The sequence below is a fragment of the Bufo bufo genome, chromosome 9, assembly GCF_905171765.1.
Source record: "Bufo bufo chromosome 9, aBufBuf1.1, whole genome shotgun sequence".
Lineage (NCBI taxonomy): Eukaryota > Metazoa > Chordata > Amphibia > Anura > Bufonidae > Bufo > Bufo bufo.
This window is the reverse complement of record NC_053397.1, coordinates 177,919,324-177,946,860: the sequence shown is the minus strand read 5'-3', so window position 1 is coordinate 177,946,860 and position 27,537 is coordinate 177,919,324. Positions and strand designations below refer to the sequence as shown.

Here is a 27,537-nt window from a genome sequence, read left to right as displayed (position 1 = left end):
AGTTGTGTGGGAAAAGATTCAGTAAAACCTGTAATTTATACATTTAGGTCTTTATTTTGTCCACTTCCTGTGAACAGCTATTGGTACAGGAGGGAGGAGTCAGCTGTGTGTATAAGGGCTCATGCACACAACCGTTGTTGTTTTGCGGTCCGTTTTTCACAGATCCGTTGTTCTGTATTGGAGTTTTTTCTTTTTCTCTGATTTAAGTCCTCTTCCGTTCCGTTATTCTACAAAACATATCCGTATGCGATCTGTTTTTTGCGGATCGGAAATGGAAACAGTAACTTCTTAATCATCAAACACATGAGCAATATGCACTAAGCATAGCATTTCTACAGTATGGATCCGCAAAATACGGATGACATACGGATGTGTTCCTTATTTTTTTGCGGACCCATTGACTTGAATGGGGCCTTGGACCGTGATTTGCGGACAATAATGGGACATGCACTACTTTTTTGCAGAAAGGAAATACGGAAACGGAATGCACACGGAGTACCTTCCGTTGTTTTTGCGGACCCGTTGAATGGTTCCGCATACAGTCCGCAAAAAAAAAAAAACGGAATGGAAAGAAAATACGTTTGTGTGCATGAGCCCTAAGTGTGTATACAGAGATAGCGGTCAGTGATAACGCCTCCCTGTACAGATAGTTTTTCACTGGGCTGCAAAAAGGCAAGGACATAAATGTATAAATGACAGGTTTTACAGAATCTTTTACCACCAATCTATATGTCAATCTGCTCAGCTCCTCCTGCTCTAGCTGCCTGCGGATTGGACTGCATTTTGTGATGACAGGACCTCTAAGGCCAAATAACAGAAGAAACTGAATATATACAAGTAATGGTGTCATAGTAATGTGTAATGTAGTATCGAGCTATAGTCAGGGTGGCAGGTGGCAGTAATTTTAAGGTGCCAATTAAATGGGTCCTGTCATGAGAGAGCGCTGCACTTTAACCCCTAGACTCAGCCTATTTTGGACTTCAGGATAGGGGAGCCGTTCCCAGCCTGGAAGCACAGCGCTTCTGGGTTTTGCGCTCTTAGATGCTGTGGTCACATCTGACATCTGAGGGGTTAAATGCCTGCAACTGCGCCGTTATTACCAATCGCAGACGGCAGCTATGGTGCCCGCAAGAAGAGATCATGAAGGGGTTAAAAAAGACCTTTCACCTTCCCTGACACGGATGTTTTAGTAACTACTTGCATTCCTCTTTCAGTAACGATTCTATTCTTATGACTCTTTGTCGTGCTATTCCTTTATTATTCCTGCTAGAAGTTGGTAATTACTAGCAGTTTGCAATAAAGGTCCATATGGGCGTTACCAGTTGAGGGTGTGCCCCTGCACAGTCTTGACATTATCTAATCATTGCTGCCAATGTCAGACTGTGCAGGGGCACAGCGGCACTGTTCTTGCAAACCTGATAGAAATTAATTCATAACATCTAGCAGGAATAAAGAGGACGGGCCACTGCACAGTACTTACTAAACCAGACATGTCAGGAGAGGTGATCGGGCCTTTTTTATACGCAGTTAGGATTATTCAGCTGGTACACAAAAGCAATGGCCAGAGCCCTCTCCTCTTTTCACAATCTGAGGGCTGTAGATTGGGGCAGGGTTCCCACGTAGGCGGCCGTGTGGAGGCAGTAGCGCGCCGCGCGGGACCTAGAACTGGGATTTATGAGACTTTACCTTAACTTGCTGAGAAACCGCAGGCAATTCACGGCAAGGCCGCCGCCAATGTAGAAAGCCTAATGATGGCATCTCCTGATGGAGGACCTCGGGGGTGTCCCGATCTCCCCTAATGGGCATATTTCGGAGGAGAGAAGGATCAGGCAGGTTAGATTTCACATGCCCAATCTTTTGTAGGGGTTGTCACGGTACCAAAATTAGATTCGATTTCGATACCATAAAAAAAGTATTGCCGTACACTGATACCATGCGAAAAAAATAAAAACCCCAAAAAAAAACACGTGCATCCGCATTTATAGAACGTCCGGCCCATAATTGAACAGTCCTAATCCTATTTTTTGGGGGGACAAGGTGACAAAGAAAACGGCGAATTCACTGCATATAAGATATTTTTTATATTTTAATAGTTTGGAGTTTTTCGGACATGGCGATAGGTAGTAGGTTTATTTTTTTATTGTTTATAAATTTTATATGTAAAAATGGGAAAGAGGGAAGATAAATTTTTTTATAATATTTTGTGTTTTTATATTTTTTACTTTTTAATTTTAAACTAATATCCCCCTTAGAGGGGTAGAACCCTTGTCCTATTCACCTTAATAGAGCTTCTATCAGGGTGAATAGGAGCTCACACTCTCCCTGCTGCTCTGTGCTTTGTCCACAACAGCAGCAGGGAGCTGACCATGGCAGCTATGATGGCTTCAGTAGCGACCTGGCTGCCATGGAAACCGATCAGAACGCCACGATTTCAATGCTGCCACTGCCACCAGTGAAGATACTGAGGAGGAGGAGGGGGGCCCTTTGGGCATTGCCACCAATAACTATAATACTGGGTGGGTTGGGGGGGGGGGGAACGCACTGTGCCAATGATTATAAATACCCGGCCTCAATGACAGGGCAACGGCGATCGCCATCAATTAAACCCTCAGGTGCAGCCCTGTCATTGACGTCGGGTATGATATATGGCTGGCACCCACAGCCTACATTAGTATTAATGGTTTATTACATTCATTGGTGGCACAGTGGCCACACGTCTCTCCCCTCTCTTTTCATTGGTGGCAGTGGCAGTCGCATCACAGACTCCTTCTCTGCTGTGCTCCTCGGGTTCTAGTAGCGCGGCCTAGTGTCGGAGAATAGCAAATCCCGGTATCAAATTGATCTGGGTGTAAAAGTATAGATTGGGTATCAATAGTTCGATACCTGCTGCAAACCTAGATACATGGCTGTTGACCTAAAATGGGGATCCATGCAACCTCTGGCAATCCAGCTGTTCTGAAACTACAAGTCCCAGAATGCGCCATTCACTTCGTTGTAGTTTCTTAGCAGCTAAGTGCCGAAGGTTGCTGACCCCCCTTCCCCCCCCCCCCCTCTAAAACATATGGCCAGCCTAAAGCTCGCTTTACTTGGGACGACAGAGCAGCAGATTATGGGGAAGGAAGCGTTCCTCCCCAACAATCTGCTGCTCGCTGGTGGAGGAGACCTCGGCACTTACACGCAGCGATCTCCTCCAGAGTATTGGGGGGAGGAGCGACCACTAAGGCCATCGCTCTTCTGCATACTGGCACAGCACAGTTTACACAGCACGATTGGCTGCCGCCAAACAACGATTTTTGTGTCTGCCCAAACGATCGGATTACCTGATGAACCAGCGTTTTGCTCGTTCATGGGGTTATCGGCGGTACATTTACACTGCCAGATAATCACTAACAAGTGTTCCTATGAATGCTCGCCAACAATGATCTTTAGGATTCTCGCTCTGTGTAAAGGGCCCTTAAGAGCAAAAAGACTGAGAATCTGATGCGGTTTTTCCCACAGATCTCACGCTTCCTTGAAAAGGGTTAAATCCAAACAAGAAAAGCGCAACGACATTTGACAAGCTGCAGATTTCAAAATCCGCACAGCACGTCCGTTTCTGCACCTAAATATAAAGCACAGCGTGCCTGACATTTCTCCCATCTCATACACTTTGCTGGCACTGTTTTTCCACACGTAATCCGCATCGTGTGCGATGGGTAAGGACAAGGAAGCTGTCCGAAACGCGTAGGCATCGTTTTTGCAACCACTTGTTATGTATGGATTTTCTTGAATAAAACCTTGATTTATTGATTCTGAGACCCTGGACTATTTTCTGCTTTAGTTTTCAACCTTTACGAGCGAAGTGATTGCAGCACAAGGAAGGGCGAAGCAGGATCCACTCCGCCAAACTGCAAGTGGTGAAGCATTCTGGAAGGTGAAGCTCTTACCGGCAGTCGCTATCCCTTTAACGCTTTGACTCAAACTCGAAGATTTCACTATGCCAAATATAGCTGTAGAGAGACGGAAAACAGCTGTTACTCATCTCATTCACGGAACAGCGTGCGATAGTAAAAGGACGTCACGTTCACAAACTACACGCAGTTACTGTTATTCCCCAGAAACACGTGATTTTCCCCCATCTTCAGCATTTATGGCCAATCCATAGGAGACGGCAAAAATACTTAACAGGCGCGGACCTGTCAGGAGAAGAGAGGCCCGGAGAACCCCGTTTGCCTGCGAGCAGGTTCGCCGGGACCCCCGTTCTCATGATAAGCGAGTATTCTAGAAGTGCGTACCACACATATCACATCCTGTGCATACGCTATAAATGCTGAATATGGGAATATCCCTTTAAAGGGTCAGCGCTCACACTGGGAAAACACATTGGGGCATTTATTAAAAAGGGGCTATCCAAGAGTATAAAGTGTCCCCCCATGTGCCGGGCCCCCTACATGGAATATACTTACCCCGCGCTGCTCCTGGTCCCCGCAGCACTGCTGCTGCTTCTCCCCGTGCGCGGATGAAAATTTCCGGTGTTGGGGGAGGGGGAGAGCAGCCAATGGCAGACAGGGACGAGCCTCCCTAGAATCGCTGGCGACGCTAGGGAGGCTCGTCTCAGTCTGACATTAGATGCTCCCCACAGACACCGGATGTTTTCATCCAGGCACGAGGAGAAGCGGCAGCGGCGGTGCGGGGACAAGGAGCGGGGCAGGGAGCGGGGACCCAGGTAAGCGTAATCTATGTGGGGGGGCCAGACACTTTATACTCTTGGATAACCCCTTTAACCCCGTCTAGAATCAGTCCATTGCAGTGGTCAACACCGTATGATAAATTGGGCGCATGGCTCAACACTTTTGTGGAACTTTATATAGGTTGGCTGACTTTGCAACACAATTTTGATGCAAAATGTTGCATCGTAGGCCACGCCCCTTTCCAATAAGTCACACCCCCTCATCAAGCGAGGCACAGTGGATTATTCTCTTTGGCTCATTTGCTTCATAATTATTTCTAAGGCTACTTTCACACTAGCGTTCGGGTGTCCGCTCGTGAGTTCCGTTTGAAGGCTCTCACAAGCGGCCCCGAACGGATCCGTCCAGCCCTAATGCATTCTGAGTGGATGCGGATCCGTTCAGAATGCATCAGTTTGGCACCGTTTGTCCTCCGCTCAGCAGGCGGACCCCTGAACGCAGCTTGCAGCGTTCGGGTGTCCGCCTGGCCGTGCGGAGGCGAGCGGATCCGTCCAGACTTACAATGTTAGTCAATGGGGACGGATCCATTTGAAGTCGACACAATATGGCTAAATTTTCAAACGGATCCGTCCCCCATTGACTTTCAATGTAAAGTCAAAACAGATCCGTTTGCATTATCATGAACGAAAAAATATATATATATTTTTTTGTTCATGGTAATGCAAACGGATCCGTTCTGAACGGATCTAAGCGTTTGCATTATAGGTGCGGATCCCAGACGGATCCGCACCTAACGCAGGTGTGAAAGTAGCCTAACACTAGATGTTACAGATTTTGGCACACAATAAACCCGAATTTAGGTGCAGGAACAACATTAAATGCGGGCCATCGTTCTGTGTATCACCAGCTTGTTGAGTGAAGGGGATCTGTCAGCAGTTCTGATCATGCTAATCTGCTTATGGCACTAGGTGGGGAATAGGAGGGGCAGGACAAACATATTTTTTGTGGACTTTTTTTTAAAAATTAATTATTATTAGGATTAGTGTGCATATGAACTTTTATTCTGCCAGTTTTCCAGGTACGCTCTCTGACCTGTGCAGAGGTCACTGTACAAGGAATAGATACACTTTGACAATCGCCCATTGTGAATGGTGGATCCTGTCATATCTGTACACAGAGGTGATATCATTACAGGCAGGATTAAAATGACAGATAAGCAGGTAACTGCAGTAAAAAGTGATCTGTACAAAAAAAGAAGTGGCGCCAATTATTGGACATAGTGGCCAGTGTGAAAACTGCAGAATTTTTAGTTTTAGTTAAAATATAAAAAGTGACATGGAAAATTAAAAACATCAAAAATGTTTTCAATATTTTAAACATAAAAAAGTGATTTAAAGAACCGATCATTTTCTGTGACACATTCCCTTTGAAACAAACCACAGATTTACCATTTTCGCATTACTTATAATCTGTTTACTGCCAACGACAACTATAAGAAAATGGCCGTACACTTAGTAAAAGGGAAAAAAATTAAAAACTATTTTAATGCATTTGTTTCACACTGTGACCTGTGGGATCATTCAGCACCTTGGGCCCTAATTATTCTGCCATAAATCAGGTCATGACAGCATGGGGCCCCCGGGGCGAACAATACAAGGGGTGTAAAAGAATGGGCTGATGAAATGAATGCCTTTAGGACTGAGAAGTGGCCTGTCCTATTCTGCTGTCATAGATGTGATGGAGGAGGATAAGTGGAAATAACAATCAATTCAGAGTTCTTCTAGTGTTGGGCGAAGCGAGCTTTGGATGCTTCATTCAAAACTTCAGAATAATACTGTACGGAGATTCGTCTCCGTACAGCATTAGAATGTATGGGCTCCGATGAGCAGAAGTTAGTTATTCGCGAAGTCGCACGTGACTTCATCGAATAACTTCAGTAATTGGTTTTTAAAGTGGAAAACCACTTTAAAACTTGAAATCCAACTCGGCTTAGGTTCAGACTAGTACCTCTGAACTGAAACAGAGTTTGGTTTCGAGTTTTAAAGTGTTTTTTTCTTTAAAAACCAATTACCAAAGTTATTCAACAAAGTCACGTGCGACTTTGCGAATAACTAACTTCGACTCATCGAAGCCCATACATTCTAATACTGTAAGGAGACGAATCTCTGTACAGTATTATTCCGAAGTTTTGAACAAAGCGACTTCACTCAACACTAAATTTCTTTAAAAAAAAATTCAAACACCATATTTTCTCATTCTGAGTACATTAAGGGAGTCCGACGTCCTTCCATTAGTGGATTAGAGAATGGCCACAAGACATTCATTTGTTTCTGCAAACAAGAATCATATAACGCTTCATTTCTCCTGGGGTGGTACTACAAGAAAAGTGGACACTCGCTGTCAGCACAAATCACATCTGATCGTTAAGTGTCCCAACAGTACAGCACCCTATGATCACCGTATTGGACCAGTAGAACATCAAGGGATTGTGGACAACCCCTTTAAAGCTAGTCTGTCAGCAGTTGTACCCTCCCCCAGGGCGCCAAGTTTGGAAGTGCCCAGAAGATGGTCCCTGCATGTGCAGTGCCCTTGGCTCCCTGCATTGAAAGCGCCTGGATCAGAGATTATAGCGACCGCAGTATCTAAGCGTTTAGACAGATGGAAAGGGCTCCCTCTGTCACCCAGTCAGCCCCCCACAGGCTTGCCATCTCAGTACTATTAAACCCTGCCAGGATGTAATAGGACAGTGCTGATGGCACAATACACTGCAATAAAGAAGTGTTGTGGTGTATTACACAAGCAATGAGATGCTCAAGTGCTGTAGAGGGACAAAGACAAAAAAAAGTTTCATAAAATGTTTAAAAAGATTAAAAAAAACACAAATATTAAAGCAAAAACATTTTCCATTTACTAGGTAAAAATTGAAATAAAAGAACACAATTGATTATCGCGTCAGTTAAAATCCGAAGGATTAAAATATTTAATCCCACACAGTGAGAATCATGAAAAAAATAAAAATAAAAAAAAACACCTAAATGTCGCAAAAATCTAAAAAGCCACAAATGTCTGCAGAAATGCTTGAGCAAGTAAAGTGACTTTTCTGCCACAAACATCGTGATAAATGCCACCTACATCTTCGCAGCAGAGGTCTGACTGCTGTAATGATACATTAAAGGGAATACGTCAGATCTGAACTAGAGTATTCGGTGTACGGTGTATGTGATGCCTAGTCCGGTTATATCATTTCTATCTTTATAGTCACTTGTGTTCTGACGCCGTGCTCCCACAAACCAGCAGTGAAATGCACTGAGAGGACTCCTGCGCTCACACACATAATGTGGAGGACTTAAGGAGGAGTCCTCTCAGTGCATTTCACTGCTGGTTTGTGGGAGCACGGCGTCAGAACACAAGGAAGTATGAAGATAAAAATGATATAACCGGACTAGGCGTCACATACACCGTACACCGCTTACTCTAGTTTAGGAGGCGATTTGGGGCCCTTTAAGAGGTAAATTAGCACAAAACAGCAAAACTATGTAAATACCCTGGTAGAACATCAGCATTGCCATCAAGCTCCTACCTTGCTGTACCACAATCCCGCAGTCGGGGTCCTGAGCTACTTGTAGTAACACCTCTTCTACATCCCGATTCCTTCCCGGCTGGTCCACAAGATCTGTAATATTCTGCTGTAAATGCTTTGGCAAACTCATCAGCTGCAAAAACTGACCCTCTGGACTCTTATCTACCTGAACATAAAAGAAGTTATGAATTAGTATACAAGGCGCATAGTCTTTTCCTCATAATTAAAGGGAACCGGTCAACGGGATTTTGTGTATAGAGCTGAGGACATGGGTTGCTAGATGGCCGCTAGCACATCCACAATACCCAGTCCCTACCATAGCTCTGTGTGCTTTTATTGTGTAAAAAAAAAAAAAACTATTTGATACAAATGCAATTAACCTGAGATGAGTCCTGTGAGTGAGATGAGTCAGGGACAGGACTTATCTCAGGTTCATTTGCATATGTATCAAATAGTTGTTTTTTTACACAATAAAAGCACACAGAGCTATGGGGATTGGGGATTGCGGATGTGCTAGTGGCCATCTAGAAACCCATGTCCTCAGCTCTATACACAAAATCCCGGTGACAGGTTCCCTTTAAGCAGTAACTATCAAACATTGTGGGCAAGGTACATCTTTCTCACCTTCCGGCAGCCTGTAATACCCTCATGACCTACCTACAGGCTCTCTGTAAACGTTCACAGACCTTCTTAGTTCCTAAAATGCACATCTTCTGAAAAACACCAACTGGAGACACAGAGGGGAGGGAGGGGGCAGGAGGAGAGATGATGCTGCAGACTCTCTAAGCTCATGTATTGGACTAATGTTGTGAGAACAGAGGCAAAGGGCAAACTGTTCAGTAGTGGGCTTCCTAGTGCAATGAAATTTATACATCACAGGTCTGGCGGCACTACATCTAATACCCATGTACTGCCATTAATGTGATTTTCTTTTTTAATAATAGGTAAGTTTTATATAAAAATATACTATTCCCCTTCACTTTCCCACTTTATTCCCACTTTCCCTTAGCAGTCATTTTCCTTTTTGATTCGGTGTTCATGAAATTCCTATCCTTATTATCCCCATTATTGGTGACAATGACCCTGCATAAACCCGCAGATTTGTGTATGGTGGCCTACTGTCTGCTTGGTGGTCAGGAAGAAGCAGCTTATTAGTCGTCTCGGGTTCGGAGGGACTCTTGGAATTCGCTTGTTAAGTAAGGCCTCCCTGTCCTAGCACGTGACTGCTGAAGCTAGTGACTGACCTGTCCTTAGTATCTGATCGGTGGGGGGTCCAACACCTGGGAACCCCGCCGATCAGCTGTTTGAGAAGGTACCGGCGCTTCTGAAAGCTTCATGGCCTTCTTGTCCGTGCTTACCGCCGTACACTGTATAGTGACTGTGCTTGGCATCACGCTCTGTCTGATTCACTTCAATCGGGCTGAGCTGCACCTAGGCCCCATCACCGACGAACATGTCATCACGTGGCCTAAGGAAAGCTGCAAGCGCCGCTGCCTTCTTGAACTGCTGATTGGCAGGGGTCCCGGGTATCGGACCCCCGCCGATCAGATACTGATGACCTATCCTTATGATAGGTCATCAGTATTCAACTCTTGGAAAACCCTTTTAAAGGGAAGGGGATGGGGCCAGTCCAGCCAGAGACAGTTACAATAATTTACACCTGAAAACCGTAGCTTTTAGCGCATGCGCAGCACAAGATGGAGGCCTGCGCCTCTTAATAAAGTGCCCGCTTTATACACCAGTATGAACAGCCTTTACTACATGAATCCCATAGGCTTTTGTTTTAAGAGAGAAACCGCTATTTTTTGCCTTGCATACCTTGTATCAGACAGGACAGGACTACTGACTTCATAACATCGTGGCTTCATTATGACGGCAGAAGCTTTGATCGATGGAGGTCCAGGTGCCAAGAACCCCCATTATTTGCTGGAAAGCGGGCAGAATTGCTCACACTGTTGCACAACCCTGACCAGCTCTGGCTGGGCACATGGGTATTCTGATCTCAGCCAAATAGCCGAGATCAGGGTTCCCCTTTAAAGGTAGGAATAGAAGTAGGGATTTCTCTAGAACAGTTTTACCCTTGGTAATAGAGTTGGGAATCATTATGACCATGTTGTAGTCGGCACCATCCAGCATACTGACCCGAGTACCCGAGCCATACAACTAGAGATCTGGCATATGCCAGCAGTACTGTAGTAGGTCCGGATCACTCTCTATTCCAATAATATTGTATAAAAATTGTATAAAAATTGTATAAAAATTGATTGCACTTTCAAAGGCAGTTTAGGTTTTTTGCTTGAAATTAAGTTCCCTGATCCACGCTGGCCCTTTTACCTCTATTTGGCCCTGTGCTTGCTTGTACACAGCCTGGGGACACTCCTGTAATATGTTACTGTACAGCTTCTGAAAATGTCCAATGTTCGGTCTAACAATATTCATCACTTTGGCTTTATCTTCACCAATTATCATCCTGAAGTCACCTAAAGAGAAGGAATAAGAGCATACGGTATAATCAAAACTAATATATATATTATATAAAGCTGTGTGTGTATGTCGCTAAAGGAATCCGCACCGTCGCATTTACAATCACGAAATTCGGCACACAGGTACATCAGGTGTTAGACCAGGTCTCAGCTCTCTAGTTCCCGAGATATTCCCCAAAAAATGCATTAGCCAATAGAAGTCTGGTCACATGACCCTCATCAGCCAATAGAAGCTCGCAGGCCCTTAGTCTCCACATACACACAGTTTTACACCAGGTTTCCATAACAATCCAGCCATTTTTCTTCACTGCTGTAGGTCAGCTTTAAAGGGGCAGGGCACTGTGGATGACACTGTTAATGGAGCGGAGTGCTGTGGAGGTTACAGTTCAGGGGCAGGTGGGGTGGCAATTCAGACCACCCTCAAAAGATAGAATAAAAACCCCGCCCCCAGGTCCCACTAAGCCACGCCCCCTCCCACTCCGCAGCCGACGGGATTGAAAAAAAATCAAGGTAAAAATCAACTTCTGTCAGCTGCAGGGGTGGTAAAGAGGGTGACTCTCTCCCTGCAGCTCATGTTCAGACAGAACAGTGCTGCTATCTGAGAGTGAGCTGTTCAAAAGGACATCCCTGTGTCCGTCCAGGCCCTGCGCCGGACAGGGAGTCTGAAAGCCGGACTGTCCGGCCTAAAACCGGACCTCTGGCTACCCTAAGGGCAGGCTGCTGTGGAGGTCGCAGTTAAGGGTGACGGTCCGCTATGGAGGTCAGTGTTAAGGGGCAGATTGCTGTAGAGGCCACTGTTAAGGGGGCAGGGGTGTTGTGGAAATCACTGTTAAGGAGATGGGGTACTGTGGAGGTCACTAATAAACGACCAGCCGCTGTGGAGGTCACTGTTAAAGGGGCAGGGAACGGTGGAGGTCACAGTTAAGGGGACGATCCGCTACGGAGGTCGGTGTTAAGAGGCGGGGTGCTGTAGAGGTCACTGTTAAGGGGGTGGGGTGTTGTGGAAGTCACATTTTAAGGGAACGGAGCTCTGTGGAGGTCACTGTTAAAGGGGTGGGGTATAGTGGAGGTCACTGTTAAGGGAGCAGGGTACTCTAGCAGTGACTGTTAAAGGGGCAGTCACTGTGGCGGTCTCTGTTAATGGGGCCGGGAATGGTTGAGGTCAGTTAAGGGGACTGTAACCTATGGTCAGTGTTAAAGGGCTGGTGCTGTAGAGGTCACTGTTAAGGGGGCTGGCCCCTGTGGAGGTCACTGTCAAGGGGGTGGGGTGTTGTGGAACTCGCTGTTAAAGGGGCAGGCTTCTGTAAAGGTCAAAGCTAAGGGGGTGTGCTGCTGTGGAAGTCCCATTTTAAGGAGACGGGGCAGTGTGTGTGTGGGGGGGGGGGGGGTCAGTGTTAAGGGGTGGGGGGCTGTGGATTTCAGTGTTATAGTGTATACTGTCGATATCTTTTAATGACACACACAAACATTAAAGGGAACCTGTCACGTAGATTTTGTGTATAGAGCTGAGGACATGGGTTGCTAGATGGCCACTAGCACATCCGCAATACCCAGTCCCCATAGCTCTGTGTGCTTTTATTGTGTAAAAAAAGCCAATTTTATACATATGCAAATTAGCCTGAGAAGAGTCCTGTATGTGAGATGAGTCACGGACAGGACTCATCTCAGGTTAATTTGCATATGTATCAAATCGTTTTTTTTACACAATAAAAGCACACAGAGCTATGGGGACTGGGTATTGCGGATGTGCTAGCGGCCATCTACCAACCCATGTCCTTAGCTCTATACCCAAAATCCCGGTGACAGGTTCCCTTTAAATGAAATAGATAAAATCCTTCAGCTAATATATATATTTATTTATACACACACATACAAACCGTATTTTCTTATTTTCTCCCCAGAAGACGCACTTTTTTACCCCAAAGTCGGGGGAAAATATCACTGCATCTTATGAGGTGAATACTAATGAAGCACTCATTAGTACCGGAGAACCAGGAAGCAGGGCATGCAGCGCTCTACGGGCCCTGTACGCACAGCTTCCTGGTCCTCTGCCGTCGACCGTGCAAGTCAGGTCACAGCACAGCCAACGGCAGGAAGAAGAAGTGGAGGTGAGGAGCGGCAGCGTCCATAGCAGGAGAGGTAAGTGGATTTTTTTTTTATGCCATATGAAGGATGTGGGCTGTTGATATGAGGCATGGGGGCTTATTTATATTGGGGCTCTTTCACATTGGGGTCTGAGGTGAGGTCTGATTGTGGGTTTGATCTGAGTCCTTATTGGGGTCCTATTAACATTGGGTGTCTGATCTTACATATGATCGAGGGTCTTATTAACATTGGGGGTCTGATTTTGGCTGTCAGCTGAGCTCTGATTGACATTGGGGGGTCTGATCGGTGGTCTGACGTGAGGTCTAATGAAAAATATTTTCTTATTGTCCCTTCTCTAAAGCCTAGGTCTTTTAGGGCGAAAAATACGTATACAGCAAGCGCTTCCCAGGAATGTCTCCGCCAGATTACAACACTTCCTTGGCTGCCCGGTCACCAGATCAGACCAAACGAGTTAGATCACCAAACGAGCATTTATGGGATTAGCTGGGAAGTAGCTTTGGGTGCAGGATCTACAAGCCAAGCTGTAACATCTGTGATTAAATGTGCCGCAGGATACCATACAGAATTCCTCCATGCCCAACAGTGTCCTAGAGTCTCCGTTCAATTGTACCATTTTCCCAAATAAACGTGTCCTTTCTCTCTAATATTCTGATCACTTATATACTGTATATCATCATTACAGTCACACATAGAAAACTGCATGCAATTCCACTTAGTGTGTGACATATATATATATATATATATATATATATATTATATAAGTTTATACATACATATATATTTATACACATATACCGTATGCACACATACAGTATATCTTGTATGGACCTCTGCTGGTAACAGACGACCACATGAAAATAATAAAACTAAGAGCAGCACACGTATATTGAAATAAAACAAATAAAATCAAGCCAACAGTTTTTAATTGGCAAAGTCTATTTTTCTTCCTTAACTCGACCACATCTTCTAGTGAACCTCGTAACCATAACAAAGGCAAAGCCCGCCGTCTGCTCGTCATTCAATCATATGCCAGCCGCTCCGAATAAAAACTATTCAAGACGACGCAACAAAAGATGAATCACTGCTGCATACACCTTGCAAAAGAAGGAAAAGAAATGAAATCTGTAAAGCTCGTCATACTTTCCCCCCAGCCGCCCATCTGCAGGCTGTGTAATCCCTATCTATTGAAAGCAAGAGGACGACTGCAGCTGCATCCTCTTCTGCGCAGGCGCTGAACAGCAGATGAAAGCATTCAGCGCATGCGCAGATACAGCAGCATCTCCTGTATCCGCTCCTGTGCTGGACACGTTCTGACTTGACAGCCATCCTTATGCTTTCTATGGATGAGGCGACAGCAGCTCCGCACCGTTTACACAGCCGGGCGGCTTCTAAAGAAAAATTGGGGCGGCTGTGAAGTTCATTGTGCCACTACAAACTATTTAGGGGCCTTTAGCACATTTTTTTTTTTTACAATTTTTTATATCTTTTTTTTTTCAATTCTGCATGCACAATGACTCCTTCTGCGCCCACTGTACACCTGGTCTCACCTGAATACGAAAGACCAGCGATCTGCAGGTAGAAATCTTCCTCAGAAAAGCTTTCAGGTAACATGAGGAAGGAGGCTAGGACAGCGCTCTTCAGGTTGCTGTTCAGCGCCGCTTTGAGCCGCTCGTTCTCTTTCTGCACCAGAATTTTCACCTGTAATAAGCAGGTTTGCACACGATGAAGAAGCTGCCTATTACCTTGTATAAATACATAGGCGACCTCTGATTTAATACTGAGATTTTGCATCACACAGAAGTCGACATACAGATCTCTATCGGAATCCTTTCTGGAGCTGCCAGTTAAAATGTTCACCCCTGAGGCGAGCTCTGTAGAAAGAATAATGGAGCTTTTATTAAAAGGAAGACTTTGTGGCAAACACTAATTGTACTAATATGACCCAGAATGGAAAAGTGGCCTTTGATGCCACCTAGTGGACAGCGTGAAAACTGTCTGTCCGAATGTCACAGAGCAGATAACATTATGTATGATTAAAGGGGTTCTCCGGGAGTAGAATATTGATGACCTGTCCTCCGGATAGATCATCAATATCTGATCGGACCACTGCCAATCAGGTGTTTGAAGAGGCCTCAGGGAGCGCCGTGGCCTCTGCCTAGGTGAGTGACTTCACGTTCAAAGACGTGGCCTAGGTGCCGCTCAGTCCCATTCAAGTGAATACCAAGCACAGCCACTATACAATGTGCGGCGCTGTGCTTGTCAAACTGTCAGAAGGCAGCAGCGCTCACCATAGTGCCATGACGGCTCATCGGGAGTCAGACCCCCACGATCAGATACTGATGACCTATCCCAAGGATAGGCCCCCCCCAAAAAAACAAAAAAAAAAAAAGTAAATTATGTAAAGAAGGCATAAATGGGACTTGTGCAACATAAAAATGGACAACCTTCTCATTTTGGGGGGCATACATATGACATTAGCTGTTTTGTGGTTGGCAAATCGCGGATCCGCTACCTACAGATGCGGTACGTGTGCATCCCGTTCATTTTGTGGTCCCCACTGAAAAAAAAGGCCTATAATTAAAAAACGGACAAGAAGAGGACATGTTCTATAATTTGTGGCTTGGCCACACAGATGAGGACAGCACACGGATGACGTTCATGCGCTGTCTGCATTTTTTTGTGGCCCCATAGAAATAAATGGGTCCGCGTGCGATCTGCAAAAAAAGGAAGGTTGTACAGGGCATGCTGTCTCTTGCAGTCAGGAAGTAAAACGTCACCCTGCTCCCTGAATTTTGCACCTTCAGCTCTATATAATGTCAAAGCTTAGGCTAGGTCTACACCTTCGTTTTAGCATCCCAGTTCTCGGTTCCAGCAGAGGAGCAGAATACCGGAATTACCATATCCAGCATAGCCAGACACCGCCGGGGCTAGCCGGATCCCTGTTTACTATAATGGGATCTGTCGGGTGTCTGCAAAAAACGCCAGCTTTCTGCTGGAAAAAAAACGCTGCATGTAGCAGAATTTTTCTGGCAGAAAGTTAGGGTTCATGCCAGAAACCCGACGGATCCCATCATAGTGAATGGGGAGGCGGTGGACCCAGGCTATGCCGGATATGGTAATTCCAGTAGTCTTCTCACAATCTTTTGCCGAAACAGAGTACTTGGATACTGTAAACCTAGTCTAAGATTGTGGGGGGTTAGTACGATGCTAAAATCCAAGCTATAGCCTTGATGTGACAAACGTCATCATATATGTCCTTGGCAGTGAAAGGGTTAAATCATACCGTGCTTTTAAAAGAATTTAATTAAAAATGAGTAAATTTACGAATATAAACTATTGTGCGTGCTCAGTGTGGCAGTCTCCCTACACTGGTGAGGATCCTCAGTGATGTGCTGCGCATGCGCCACCTCCTTGAATTGTGCCCGATGGGGTGGGGTGGGCAGTCTAGCTGAGCTGGGGACAGCCCCCAGGGAACCCGCCATCTCATTTGCATTAAATAAAATCTCTCTTTCTGTACATATCTACCAAGTCATGTTAGGGTCCGCATTTTGCCGAACCACTCATTTCTATGGGGCCACACTATGTGCTGTCCGGATCCGCACTTCCGGGTCCGCAATTCCGTTCCCGAAAAAAAAAAAAAAATAGAACATGTCCTATTCTTGTCCGCAATTGCAGACAAGATTAGGCATTTTCTATTATAGTGTCGGCGACGTGCGGTCGGCATGATGTGGATCCGCAAAACACATACGGATGTGTGAATGGACCCTTTAAGGGGTTTGCCAGGAAAATACATTTATGACTTATCCTCAGGATAGGTCATCAGTATCAGATCTGCAGGGGTGCGACACACGGGATGCCTGCCAATCAGCTGTTAGGAAGAGGCTTCAGCACTCAAGGCCTCTTCCTAGGCCAGTGAGATCACTGTATATCGGTCATATGGCCTTGTTGCAGCTCAGTCCCATTCAAGTCAATAGAGCGGAGCTGCAATACCAAGCACTGCCACTACACGATGTACGGCGCTGTGCTTAGAAAGCGGCTCCCTGAAACAGCTGATGGGTGGGGGGTGCTGGGGACCACCTGCTGATGTGATAATGATAACCTATCCTGAGGAGAATTAATCCTCATCTTTCCCAGAATAACCCCATATAATACCGGACAGGCTCCCTTTAATAGCATGGCTTTTTTTTTTTCTTCACATATATAGCGCTTTCACAATTCTGCTGGTTGCCCTTGGAGACCGGCAACGCTGTCCCCACTCCACTGTCAAGACCGCGTGTGTGGTCAACAGCCATCTCTGCCAACACAATCAAAGAATGTTCTTTTACCACCATAGGGAGGAGGGGGACCAAAAACTTGGGCATGTTCAAATTCAACATGTCTGATCCTTGTTGTGAGACAGACATGCGGCCCCCATAACGATTCGATGTTTGGAGACTGACGAAGGAAGCAGAATCTGTCAGGAGAAACTAAAGATCTTTACAAGGTTTCAACCTTTTATGTAAGGGCAGAGGTTTCCTTTAAAGCGGTTGTTGTCCTCAGGATGGGTCAGCGCGATCTGATTGGTGGGGGTGACTCCGCACAGTCACTGATCAGCCGTTCTGCAGTAGCAACAGAACTTCACAGTGCAGTGGACGAGGCTAGTTACTGCAGTGCTGCTCCCATTCACTTCAGCGAGGGTGCGGTGTGTTGGAGATAGTGATGGCCTCTGGTGAATATAGGGTTGGACAACCCCTTTAAGGGTTAAACTGCCAAAGCCCTTTTTAGGCTACTTTCACACCCCGCCCCTTACCTCTCCACAGTGTGATGGACATCTTGCCGTGATGCCGGGACCGCGCTCTTCTCGCACATGCGCCATCTGTTACAGCGCGATCCCGGCTCCCTCACTCACCGCCTTCATTTTGCAGACTGCGCATGCGCCGTTTTGTTCCATCGCTTCTCGTCTTTAGCGTGAGCGTGATCACTCGGCTCTGCGTCGGATCACGCTCGCGCTAAAGACGAGAAGCGACAGTCGGGCGCGAGCTCGATGGAACTGAATGGCGCATGGCGCAGACTGCAAAAGAAGGCAGTGAGTGAGGGACCCCGGGATCGCGCTGTAACAGGCAGCGCACGGCGCATGCGCGAGAAGAGCGCGGTCCCGGCATCACGGCAAGATGTCCATCACACTGTAGGGAGGAGAGGTAAGGGGCGTTCTTATCGTGCCTTGAAGCAAGAAGGCCGCTGCCCCCTTCACTTCAAGCCTGACTTGGAGCCAACAGCTGCGATTTTAACAAATATGAGACGACAGAATGAGGAAAGAATCATGATTAGCAACACACTGGGGGATACTGTAAGGTACTATGGTTGGTTTAAAATGCGTTTTCCAGGTGACAGGTTCCCTTTAAAAAAACGGATCCGTCACCCATTGACTCTCAATGTATTTAGTGACGGATCCGTTTTTTCCCCCCGTTTTGATTTCACACAACTGCATCCTACAGGATGCCTCCTGATGTGCAAAAATCAAAACGGATCCAGTTTCATTTCGGTATTGAGATCCTCCGCCGGATCTCAATACCGGAATTAACAACGCAAGTGTGGAAACGCAGCCTTACACACCTATGAAGTCTATGTACAAGTAGAAAACTGCTGTGTGGATGACACCCGCTCAGGAACTCACAGGTTTGTGTAAGCGGCCAGCAATGTACAAGGTCCTCCAGTGCAGTAAATCTTCAACGAGGGTATCCGTGCTCACGATGCCGTACTTTATCACCTGGAAGAGAGGCATCGGTGGTCAGAGGAGTCTGGACTATGGGGCGCGTCATGGTGGAAATACAGAGTGGAAGGGGATGCAACACATTGACAAGGGCAATGTGATGACCAGTTGTCAATTTTAGTCATACATTTCCAGGAGGAATAACAGAGGAACAGCACAACAGAGAGATCGAAGAAAAGATGCTCCAGAGTTGCTATTTTATGGCGAATCTATTCTTTAGTAAATAATTGGGTCCAAATAAGTGTCCCCAAGCAACACACGACCCGGCCACTAAGGTGCACGTGATCAGAGGGACGGAAGGATATTAAAAGTGACAGATCGGATTTAAAGGGGTTGTCCCATTTCACCTCTCCAGAGCTGCTGCTGCTGCTGGTCCACAGCTTGGACCTCCTGCCTCTTCTGTGAACAGTTATGGACCTGACAAGCAGCACTTTAGTGGACATCATCTCGCCGCTTGCCTGTGCATGACGTTCATTAGCAGCATCGACATTAGTTCTGTAGATCACCTCCAGGATTGATGTGCATGCCCTACAGAATCTTGAGAGGTCGGTATGAGGTGCCCGGGACGGGGGGCTGGAACCGCGTGCGACTCTGTGCACTCCCGCCATCCCGGCCACCACACAAGCAGGAAATCTGTGCTGCCCTGCGCAAGCGCAGTCTATGCTGCTAGATTGCGGCTGTGACCAAATCCTCTAACAATGCGCAATCTACATGGGGGTACAAGATGGAGATGTCCACCTAGAAGGAGGCGCTTAATCTAATAGAATGTAATGGGCGAGTTACTCACCTTTCATTGGGCAACAGCATGGGACATAATTAAAGATAAGTGAATGGATTTGTCTCATCGGCTACATGTGAGGGGGGACTGTCCTCACTGCCCCTGCTGATTGATGGACATCCTACTCAGCCCAACAACCTCGCACCGGCGCTGTTGTATGGAGCAGAGGCTCAGCTTCTGCTTCCGGAGCAGCCACTGTTCATGCGCCACTGCCGGAAAGTCTAGCAGTGCATACACTACCCGCAGCAGTGGCGCAGGTGCGAGACGTTCAGGGCCGGGTGAGATATCTGGCCCTGTCAATCAAACGGCAGGGGGAGCTTCTTCAGCAGTCCTTCTCTAAGAACTCAGCACCTCCATAGTAAGTTATTTTGAGAACGCAGGTGCACGCTACCTTGGCTGAAACACAATTGGATTAGTAGAACTAATGCTTATATCTTTGTGCAATTGACTAGCAGTGTGCTGTTACTTGTAGTTCTACTAATCCAATTGTGTTTCAGCCAAGGTAGCGTGCACCTGCGTTCTCATATTCACTTATTATGGAGGTGCCGGTTCGTTTGTTTTTCTTCCCTATTGTCGCCCCCTGGTGGAGAGTTTGAACCACGCACCACCGCCCATTTACCATGGGCTTTTAATTAGATAGATTGTACAGCTGTATTCTACTCAGCCCAGCCTGGGAGAGGCATGTGTAGGATATAGCCGGGTGCTACTTTGCCCAGATTGTAGGCTGTAAGCCCAGGAGAGGCATGTTAGAGTAGGCCCCATCTGATTAGAAGCCACCTTGTCGTCTAGTAGATGGGCCCGACATATGTTTGATCAATTATATGCGCAAAGAGCTTCTAACTGTCCTTGCAGTAAGTATGGCCAACAAGCAGCTATTTTTTATTCAGTGTTTGCTTATATCTTTGTGCAATTCTCGAAGAACTCATGGAGGAGACGAATCGATTCATCTGTTTAGAAGAAGTAAGGCTACTTTCACACTAGAGTTTTTGCTGGGTCCGGCAGGGCTCAGCAAAAACGCTTCCGTTACTGATGATACAACCGTCCGGATCCGTTATGAACGGATCCGGTTGTATTATCTTTAACGTACCCAAGACGGATCCGTCATGAACTTCATTGAAAGTCAATGGGGGACGGATCCATTTTCTATTGTCAGAGAAAACGGATCCGTCCCTATCGACTTGCATTGTGGGTCATGCCGGATCCATTTTGCTCTGCACCCCATGACGGAAAGAAAACCGCAGCTATGACGGATCTCAATAAGGGAAAATAGAAATGCTAGTGTGAAAGTAGCCAATCATGTGACATTCACTCCGCGAAACAGGAGTCATCTCAGGAATCCTTCCCAGAGTCCCTGATTGGATGAGATGGATCATGTGGTTTAAAGGTAAAGGTAATGTATGTATCGCTGCATATTGTTTACTAATTAAAACCAACTACCGATGAATATTCTTTTATTCTAAACTGTTTTTAATTCGGTTGGAGATTTTTGGGGGAATTTCATTTCCTGAACATGCTTATGGTTGCCATTTTGCCACGTTAACCACCTTCACAGATTTGTTTTACAGCAGCGGCCGTGGACCATATGAACCTGCAGTCTGTAGCCGTCTCCCGGACTTGTATGCAAGAGTTTTCCAGACCTGCTCTCTGATCTGTGCAGAGGTCATTGAGCAGGGAAGGGGAGGAAGCGAGCGGTGATTATAATCTACTGTGAATGACAGATCCTGTGTTCTCTATCGTGAGATGTTAGTCGTCATTGTAATCCTGCCTGTTGTGATAATGATATGACTGCTGAGAAATTATCTCTACAGACCAGAAAGTGTTAGCCCATTGTGAGGCTCAGTGGCCGGAGTGCACACTTCAAGATATTAGGGGGGAAAAAATTGTCATTCCAATTCCTGTGCCCCAGCATCTGTCATTCTCAAGTCCTCTGTATTAATCATCAATAGTAATATCTTCAGAGGTGTGGGAACAGGACAGATATTATATATGTCTACCATTCTGTGATGTGTTCTCATAAACTAGACAACTGCTAACCTCCTAACAGACACATTAAAATTGGAAAAACCTTCCCAAAAATGTGACTTTTATTGTAGATTTTTTGTGTGTCTGCAGTAAATCTTGGCGCACAACTCAGGGGACACTATTGCATTTTTAGTGACATGATTTATTTTAGCCTCAAGGACCAGTAGCATGCCCCCCTTTGTGTTCTAGAAACCATAACTTTTTAATTTTATGCTCTAAATTTGTTAATTTTTTTTGCAGGATTAGTTCTAGTTTTTTTAGGAACCATTTTGGGGTATATACAGAGTAGTAAATAACTTATAATTTTATTTTTAGGGGGGGGGGGGGGGGAGATAAAAATATTTAAAAAAAAACAGCAATTTTTACATTATTTTGTGGAATTTATTTACAGCGTTCACGGAGTGGTAAAAATAACAATTTTATTATGTCGGTCCATACAGTGATGAAAATGTCACATATACATATATATATATATTTTCAACTATTTTTCCTTTTCTCCTGCAGCCTGTCAGCTCTGCAGCTGCTCCCCCTCCTCCAGACTGAAGGAGGGGGGGGGGGGGGGGTTGGCTTTGTATTGTTTGAAAGCCGATTTTCTAAGCTTTCAAACAATGCCAGAACGACAGCATTATCTTCAGTACCTGAGAAGATATCACTGTTAGAAATCGGGATGCAGTGAATGTAGCTGAAAGTGAAGGTAAAAGCAAGTTTTACCCGTGATTATTCCCGACTCGATTTCTAAGGCCCCTTTCACACAAGTGAATTTTCCACGCGGGTCAAATGCGTGACGTAAATGCATAGCACCCGCACTGAATCCTGACCCTTTCATTTTAATAGGTCTGTGTACATAAACGTTTTTTTTTCACACATCAGTTCTGCATTGCGTGAAAAACGCAGCATGTTCTATATTTTGCATTTTTCACGCAGCCCTGGCCCCATAGAAGTAAATGGGGCTTCAGTGAAAAACGCATTGCATCCGGAAGCAAGTGTGGATGCGATGTGTTTTTCACTGATGGTTGCTAGGAGATGTTGTTTGTAAACCTTCAGTTTTTTATCATGCGCGTGAAAAACGCATCAAAACACATTGCACTCTCCGGAAAAAAACGGAATGCAATCGCAGACAAAACTGACCGAACTTGTGCGAGTTTCCCTGAACGCATCCGGAGCCAATCCGTATCGTTTGTGTGAGGCCTGACAGTGATCTCTCCTGTTTAGATTGGACTTCAGCTGTCATTTTGTCTTGTATGAAAGCTTGGAATGTCAGCTTTTAAACAAGACAGTTCCATGCTTCTATCTGCTACCAATCAGCAGATATCAGCAGCTAAAGCAGCCCTCCCCCCTCCACTTCTCAGCTCTGGCAGAACAGTTAAAGGGTTTGTCCCACAAAAAATATTCTACAGTTTTCAAACCAGCACCTGGATCTGAATACTTCTGTAATTGCATGTAATGAAAAATTTTGCTTAGTCACCGAGTTATTCAATAAAGTATATCTGTATAGCGATACCTGCTGTTTCTTATTTCTTTTACTTCTTTGTCCTGCTCACTGAGATGGCCGCACATGCTCAGTTTCATTCTTCAACTGCCTCCTGAGCAGTGATAGGGAGAGCATGGACACGCCCCCTGAGCTGTGATAGGGAGAGCTGAGACACGCCCCCTGAGCTGTGATAGGGAGAGCTGAGACACGCCCCCTGAGCTGCAGCAGAAAAGACACTCCCCTGAGCTGTCAGCTTGATATAAATCTCACAGAGCAATGAATGGGGAGATCTCTGGATCCATGTGAGGTACAGGGCTGGTTCTAGATTTGTTAGAAGGATATTGTCATGTCCTATATGACGTCTGATTTTCATTTTTACATTAGTCATGGGATAATCCCTTTAAGTACTTTTCCCACAGCTGGAGCTGAGCTCGGGCAGAACAGTTAGGTGGTTAAAGGGGTTGCCCAGGGTTTTTTAAGTAATTGCCTAGGGTCCAACACCCCACACCCCCACCAATCAGCTGGTCTGTGACGCTCAGTCAATGGAAGTCAGCACCAGAACGAGAGTGCACTAGCAACCTCGTAGCCGTGTGCATGGGGCCTTATACAAAGCTGTAGTATGGCACCTGCAGACTCCTATGGGACTCGCCTGTTCCCGTCCCCCCCATATGATGCTGATTTCCACATAGATTGAGCGGAATCCCTCCATGTAAGATCTCCACCCCATGGACACACAAACAGGTCATTTTCTCAGATTCACAGATAGACCTGTTTCCCACGGTCAGTATTTGTAAGCCAAAACCAGAAGTGGAACCTACAGGGAGAAAAGGTAGAATAGAAATATTTGTGCCTCTTCCGCATTATCGAACCACTCCTGGTTTTGGCTTATAAATACTGACCGTGTGAAAGAGGCCATATTGTTATACCGGGGCAAGGTGCACACAGGGAAAGTGATGACAGAATGACAGCCCATGAGATGGCTCTGGAACAGAAAATATACAAGTAAAAGTCCCGTACCTTCCCGTCACACGGAACCAGGGTGTTATAATAGACGCCGGCGCCATACTTGTTCTGTACGGTACTTATTTTCTTTGGTCCCAGATACTTCAGCACAGAGTAGTGACTTCGGTTCTGCATCAGGTTCATGGTGTGCCACGTGACAGGGTCGTCCACCGCAAACACAAAGTCCACCATGTTCTAGGGGAGGGAAATCAACAAGGCCATTTGTAACACTATAGAGCGGTACATAGGAACCTGTACAGTTTTATTTCTCAAAAAGCATTGCAAAAAATTATACACACACATATATTGTATTTATATATACTGTGCAGGAGAAGACAATATATAGACTGGTGGTCTAGAGACATGCCCACCCCATGTAAAGTACTTCATTCCCCATTCTCAGATCCTCTGCATACATTTACACACCTGTAGGTGAATTATAATAGCATTCCTTCTCCGTTTTCACTAAAACCGCTAATTTTAGATTTAATGGTCCTTTAAATAACGATCGCCCGGTACTGGATGTATTAAAGGGGTTTTCCAGGATTTCTATATAGATGACCCATGCTCAGGATAGGTCAACAATATGTGATTAAGGGTCCATTCACATGTCCGCAATTCTGTTCCGCATTTTGCGGGAACGGAATCGCGGACCCATTTATTTCTATGGGGCCGCACTATGTGCTGCTCGGATCCGGAAATGCAGAGAAAAAAAATAGAACATGTCCTATTCTTGTCCGGACAAGATTAGATATTTTCTATTAAGTGCCGGCGATGTGCGGTCCGCAAAATGCGGAACACGCATTGCCAGTGTCCGTATTTTGCGGATCCGCAAAACACACACGGATGTGTGAATGGACCCTAATGGGGGCATCCCCATCACTCAGCTGTTTGAAGAGACAGGTGATGCCTCGTTCAGAGGTCACATGGCCTAGGCGAAGCTCAGGCCCATTTAAGTGAAAGCAATACCAAGCACAGCCACTATACGTTGTACAGCGCTGTGCCTGGTAAGCTGCGAGAAGGCTGCGGAGCTCACCAGGTCACTGCCGCCCCTTTAACCACCTCCGGACCGCCTAACGCAGATTCGCGTTCCGGAGGTGGCAGCCCTGCGCAGAGTCACGCATATATGCGTCCTCTCGCGATGGCCGAGATTTCCTGTGAACGCGCGCACACAGGCGCGCGCGCTCACAGGAACGGAAGGTAAGAGAGTGGATCTCCAGCCTGCCAGCGGCGATCGTTCGCTGGCAGGCTGGAGATGTGATTTTTTTTTAACCCCTAACAGGTATATTAGACGCTGTTTTGATAACAGCGTCTAATATACCTGCTACCTGGTCCTCTGGTGGCCCTTTTGTTTGGATCGACCACCAGAGGACACAGGTAGCTCAGTAATATGTTGCACCAAGCACCACTACACTACACCCCCCCCCTGTCACTTATTAACCCCTTATTCACCCTTGATCACCCCTGATCACCCCATATAGACTCCCTGATCACCCCCTGTCATTGATCACCCCCCTGTAAAGCTCCATTCAGATGTCCGCATGATTTTTACGGATCCACTGATAGATGGATCGGATCCGCAAAACGCATACGGACGTCTGAATAAAGCCTTACAGGGGCGTGATCAATGACTGTGGTGATCACCCCATATAGACTCCCTGATCTCCCCCCTGTCATTGATCACCCCCCTGTAAGATCTATTCAGATGTCCGCATGATTTTTACGGATCCACTGATAGATGGATCAGATCCGCAAAACACATACGGACATCTGAATGGAGCCTTATAGGGGGGTGATCAATGACAGGGGGGTGATCACCCCATATAGACTCCCTGATCACCCCCCTGTCATTGATCACACCCCTGTAAAGCTCCATTCAGATGTCCGCATGATTTTTACGGATCCACTGATAGATGGATCGGATCCGCAAAACGCATACGGACGTCTGAATAAAGCCTTACAGGGGCGTGATCAATGACTGTGGTGATCACCCTATATAGACTCCCTGATCACCCCCCTGTCATTGATCACCCCCCTGTAAGATCTATTCAGATGTCCGCATGATTTTTACGGATCCACTGATAGATGGATCGGATCCGCAAAACACATACGGACATCTGAATGGAGCCTGACAGGGGGGTGATCACCCCATATAGACTCCCTGATCACCCCCCTGTCATTGATCACCCCTCTGTAAGGCTCCATTCAGACATTTTTTTGGCCCAAGTTAGCGGAAATTATTTTTTTTTTCTTACAAAGTCTCATATTCCACTAACTTGTGTCAAAAAATTAAATCTCACATGAACTCACCATACCCCTCACGGAATCCAAATGCGTAAAAATTTTTAGACATTTATATTCCAGACTTCTTCTCACGCTTTAGGGCCCCTAGATTGCCAGGGCAGTATAAATACCCCACATGTGACCCCATTTCGGAAAGAAGACACCCCCAGGTATTCCGTGAGGGGCATATTGAGTCCATGAAAGATTGAAATTTTTGTCCCAAGTTAGCGGAAAGGGAGACTTTGTGAGAAAAAAATAAATAAAATCAATTTCCGCTAACTTGTGCCAAAAAAAAATAAAAATTTCTATGAACTCGCCATGCCCCTCATTGAATACCTTGGGGTGTCTTCTTTCCAAAATGGGGTCACATGTGGGGTATTTATACTGCCCTGGCATTCTAGGGGCCCTAAAGCGTGAGAAGAAGTCTGGGATCCAAATGTCTAAAAATGCCCTCATAAAAGGAATGTGGGCCCCTTTGCGCATCTAGGCTGCAAAAAAGTGTCACACATCTGGAATCGCCGTACTCAGGAGAAGTTGGGGAATGTGTTTTGGGGTGTCATTTTACATATACCCATGCTGGGTGAGAGAAATATCTTGGCAAAAGACAACTTTTCCCATTTTTTTATACAAAGTTGGCATTTGACCAAGATATTTCTCTCACCCAGCATGGGTATATGTAAAATGACACCCCAAAACACATTCCCCAACTTCTTCTGAATACGGCGATACCACATGTGTGGCACTTTTTTGCAGCCTAGGTGGGCAAAGGGGCCCACATTCCAAAGAGCACCTTTCGGATTTCACAGGTCATTTACCTACTTACAACACATTAGGGCCCCTGGAAAATGCCAGGGCAGTATAACTACCCCACAAGTGACCCCATTTTGGAAAGAAGACACCCCAAGGTACTCCGTGAGGGGCATGGCAAGTTCCTAGAATTTTTTATTTTTTGTCACAAGTTAGTGGAAAATGATGATTTTTTTTTTTTTTTTTTTTTCCTTACAAAGTCTCATATTCCACTAACTTGTGACAAAAAATAAAAACTTCCATGAACTCACTATGCCCATCACCGAATACCTTGGGGTGTCTTCTTTCCAAAATGGGGTCACTTGTGGGGTAGTTATACTGCCCTGGCATTCTAGGGGCCCAAATGTGTGGTAAGGAGTTTGAAATCAAATTCTGTAAAAAATGACCAGTGAAATCCGAAAGGTGCTCTTTGGAATCTGGGCCCCTTTGCCCACCTAGGCTGCAAAAAAATTGTCACACATGTGGTATCTCCGTCTTCAGGAGAAGTTGGGGAATGTGTTTTGGGGTGTCATTTTACATATACCCATGCTGGGTGAGATAAATATCTTGGTCAAATGCCAACTTTGTATAAAAAAATGGGAAAAGTTGT

The 27,537-nt window shown here is 45.8% G+C and overlaps 1 protein-coding gene across 1 annotated transcript in view; it reads right to left on the bottom strand.

The window, feature by feature from the left end:
* Positions 1-27,537, bottom strand: part of TAMM41 (TAM41 mitochondrial translocator assembly and maintenance homolog) — a 37,420-nt gene that overhangs the window by 5,296 nt on the left and 4,587 nt on the right. The window contains exons 3-8 of the mRNA XM_040408213.1: positions 23,874-24,053; positions 18,490-18,582; positions 14,384-14,534; positions 10,582-10,727; positions 8,248-8,413; positions 3,927-3,989 (exon numbers count right to left, since the gene is read on the bottom strand). Coding sequence (XP_040264147.1) covers positions 3,927-3,989; positions 8,248-8,413; positions 10,582-10,727; positions 14,384-14,534; positions 18,490-18,582; positions 23,874-24,053 — 799 coding nt within the window. The remainder of the gene's footprint in view (positions 1-3,926; positions 3,990-8,247; positions 8,414-10,581; positions 10,728-14,383; positions 14,535-18,489; positions 18,583-23,873; positions 24,054-27,537) is intronic.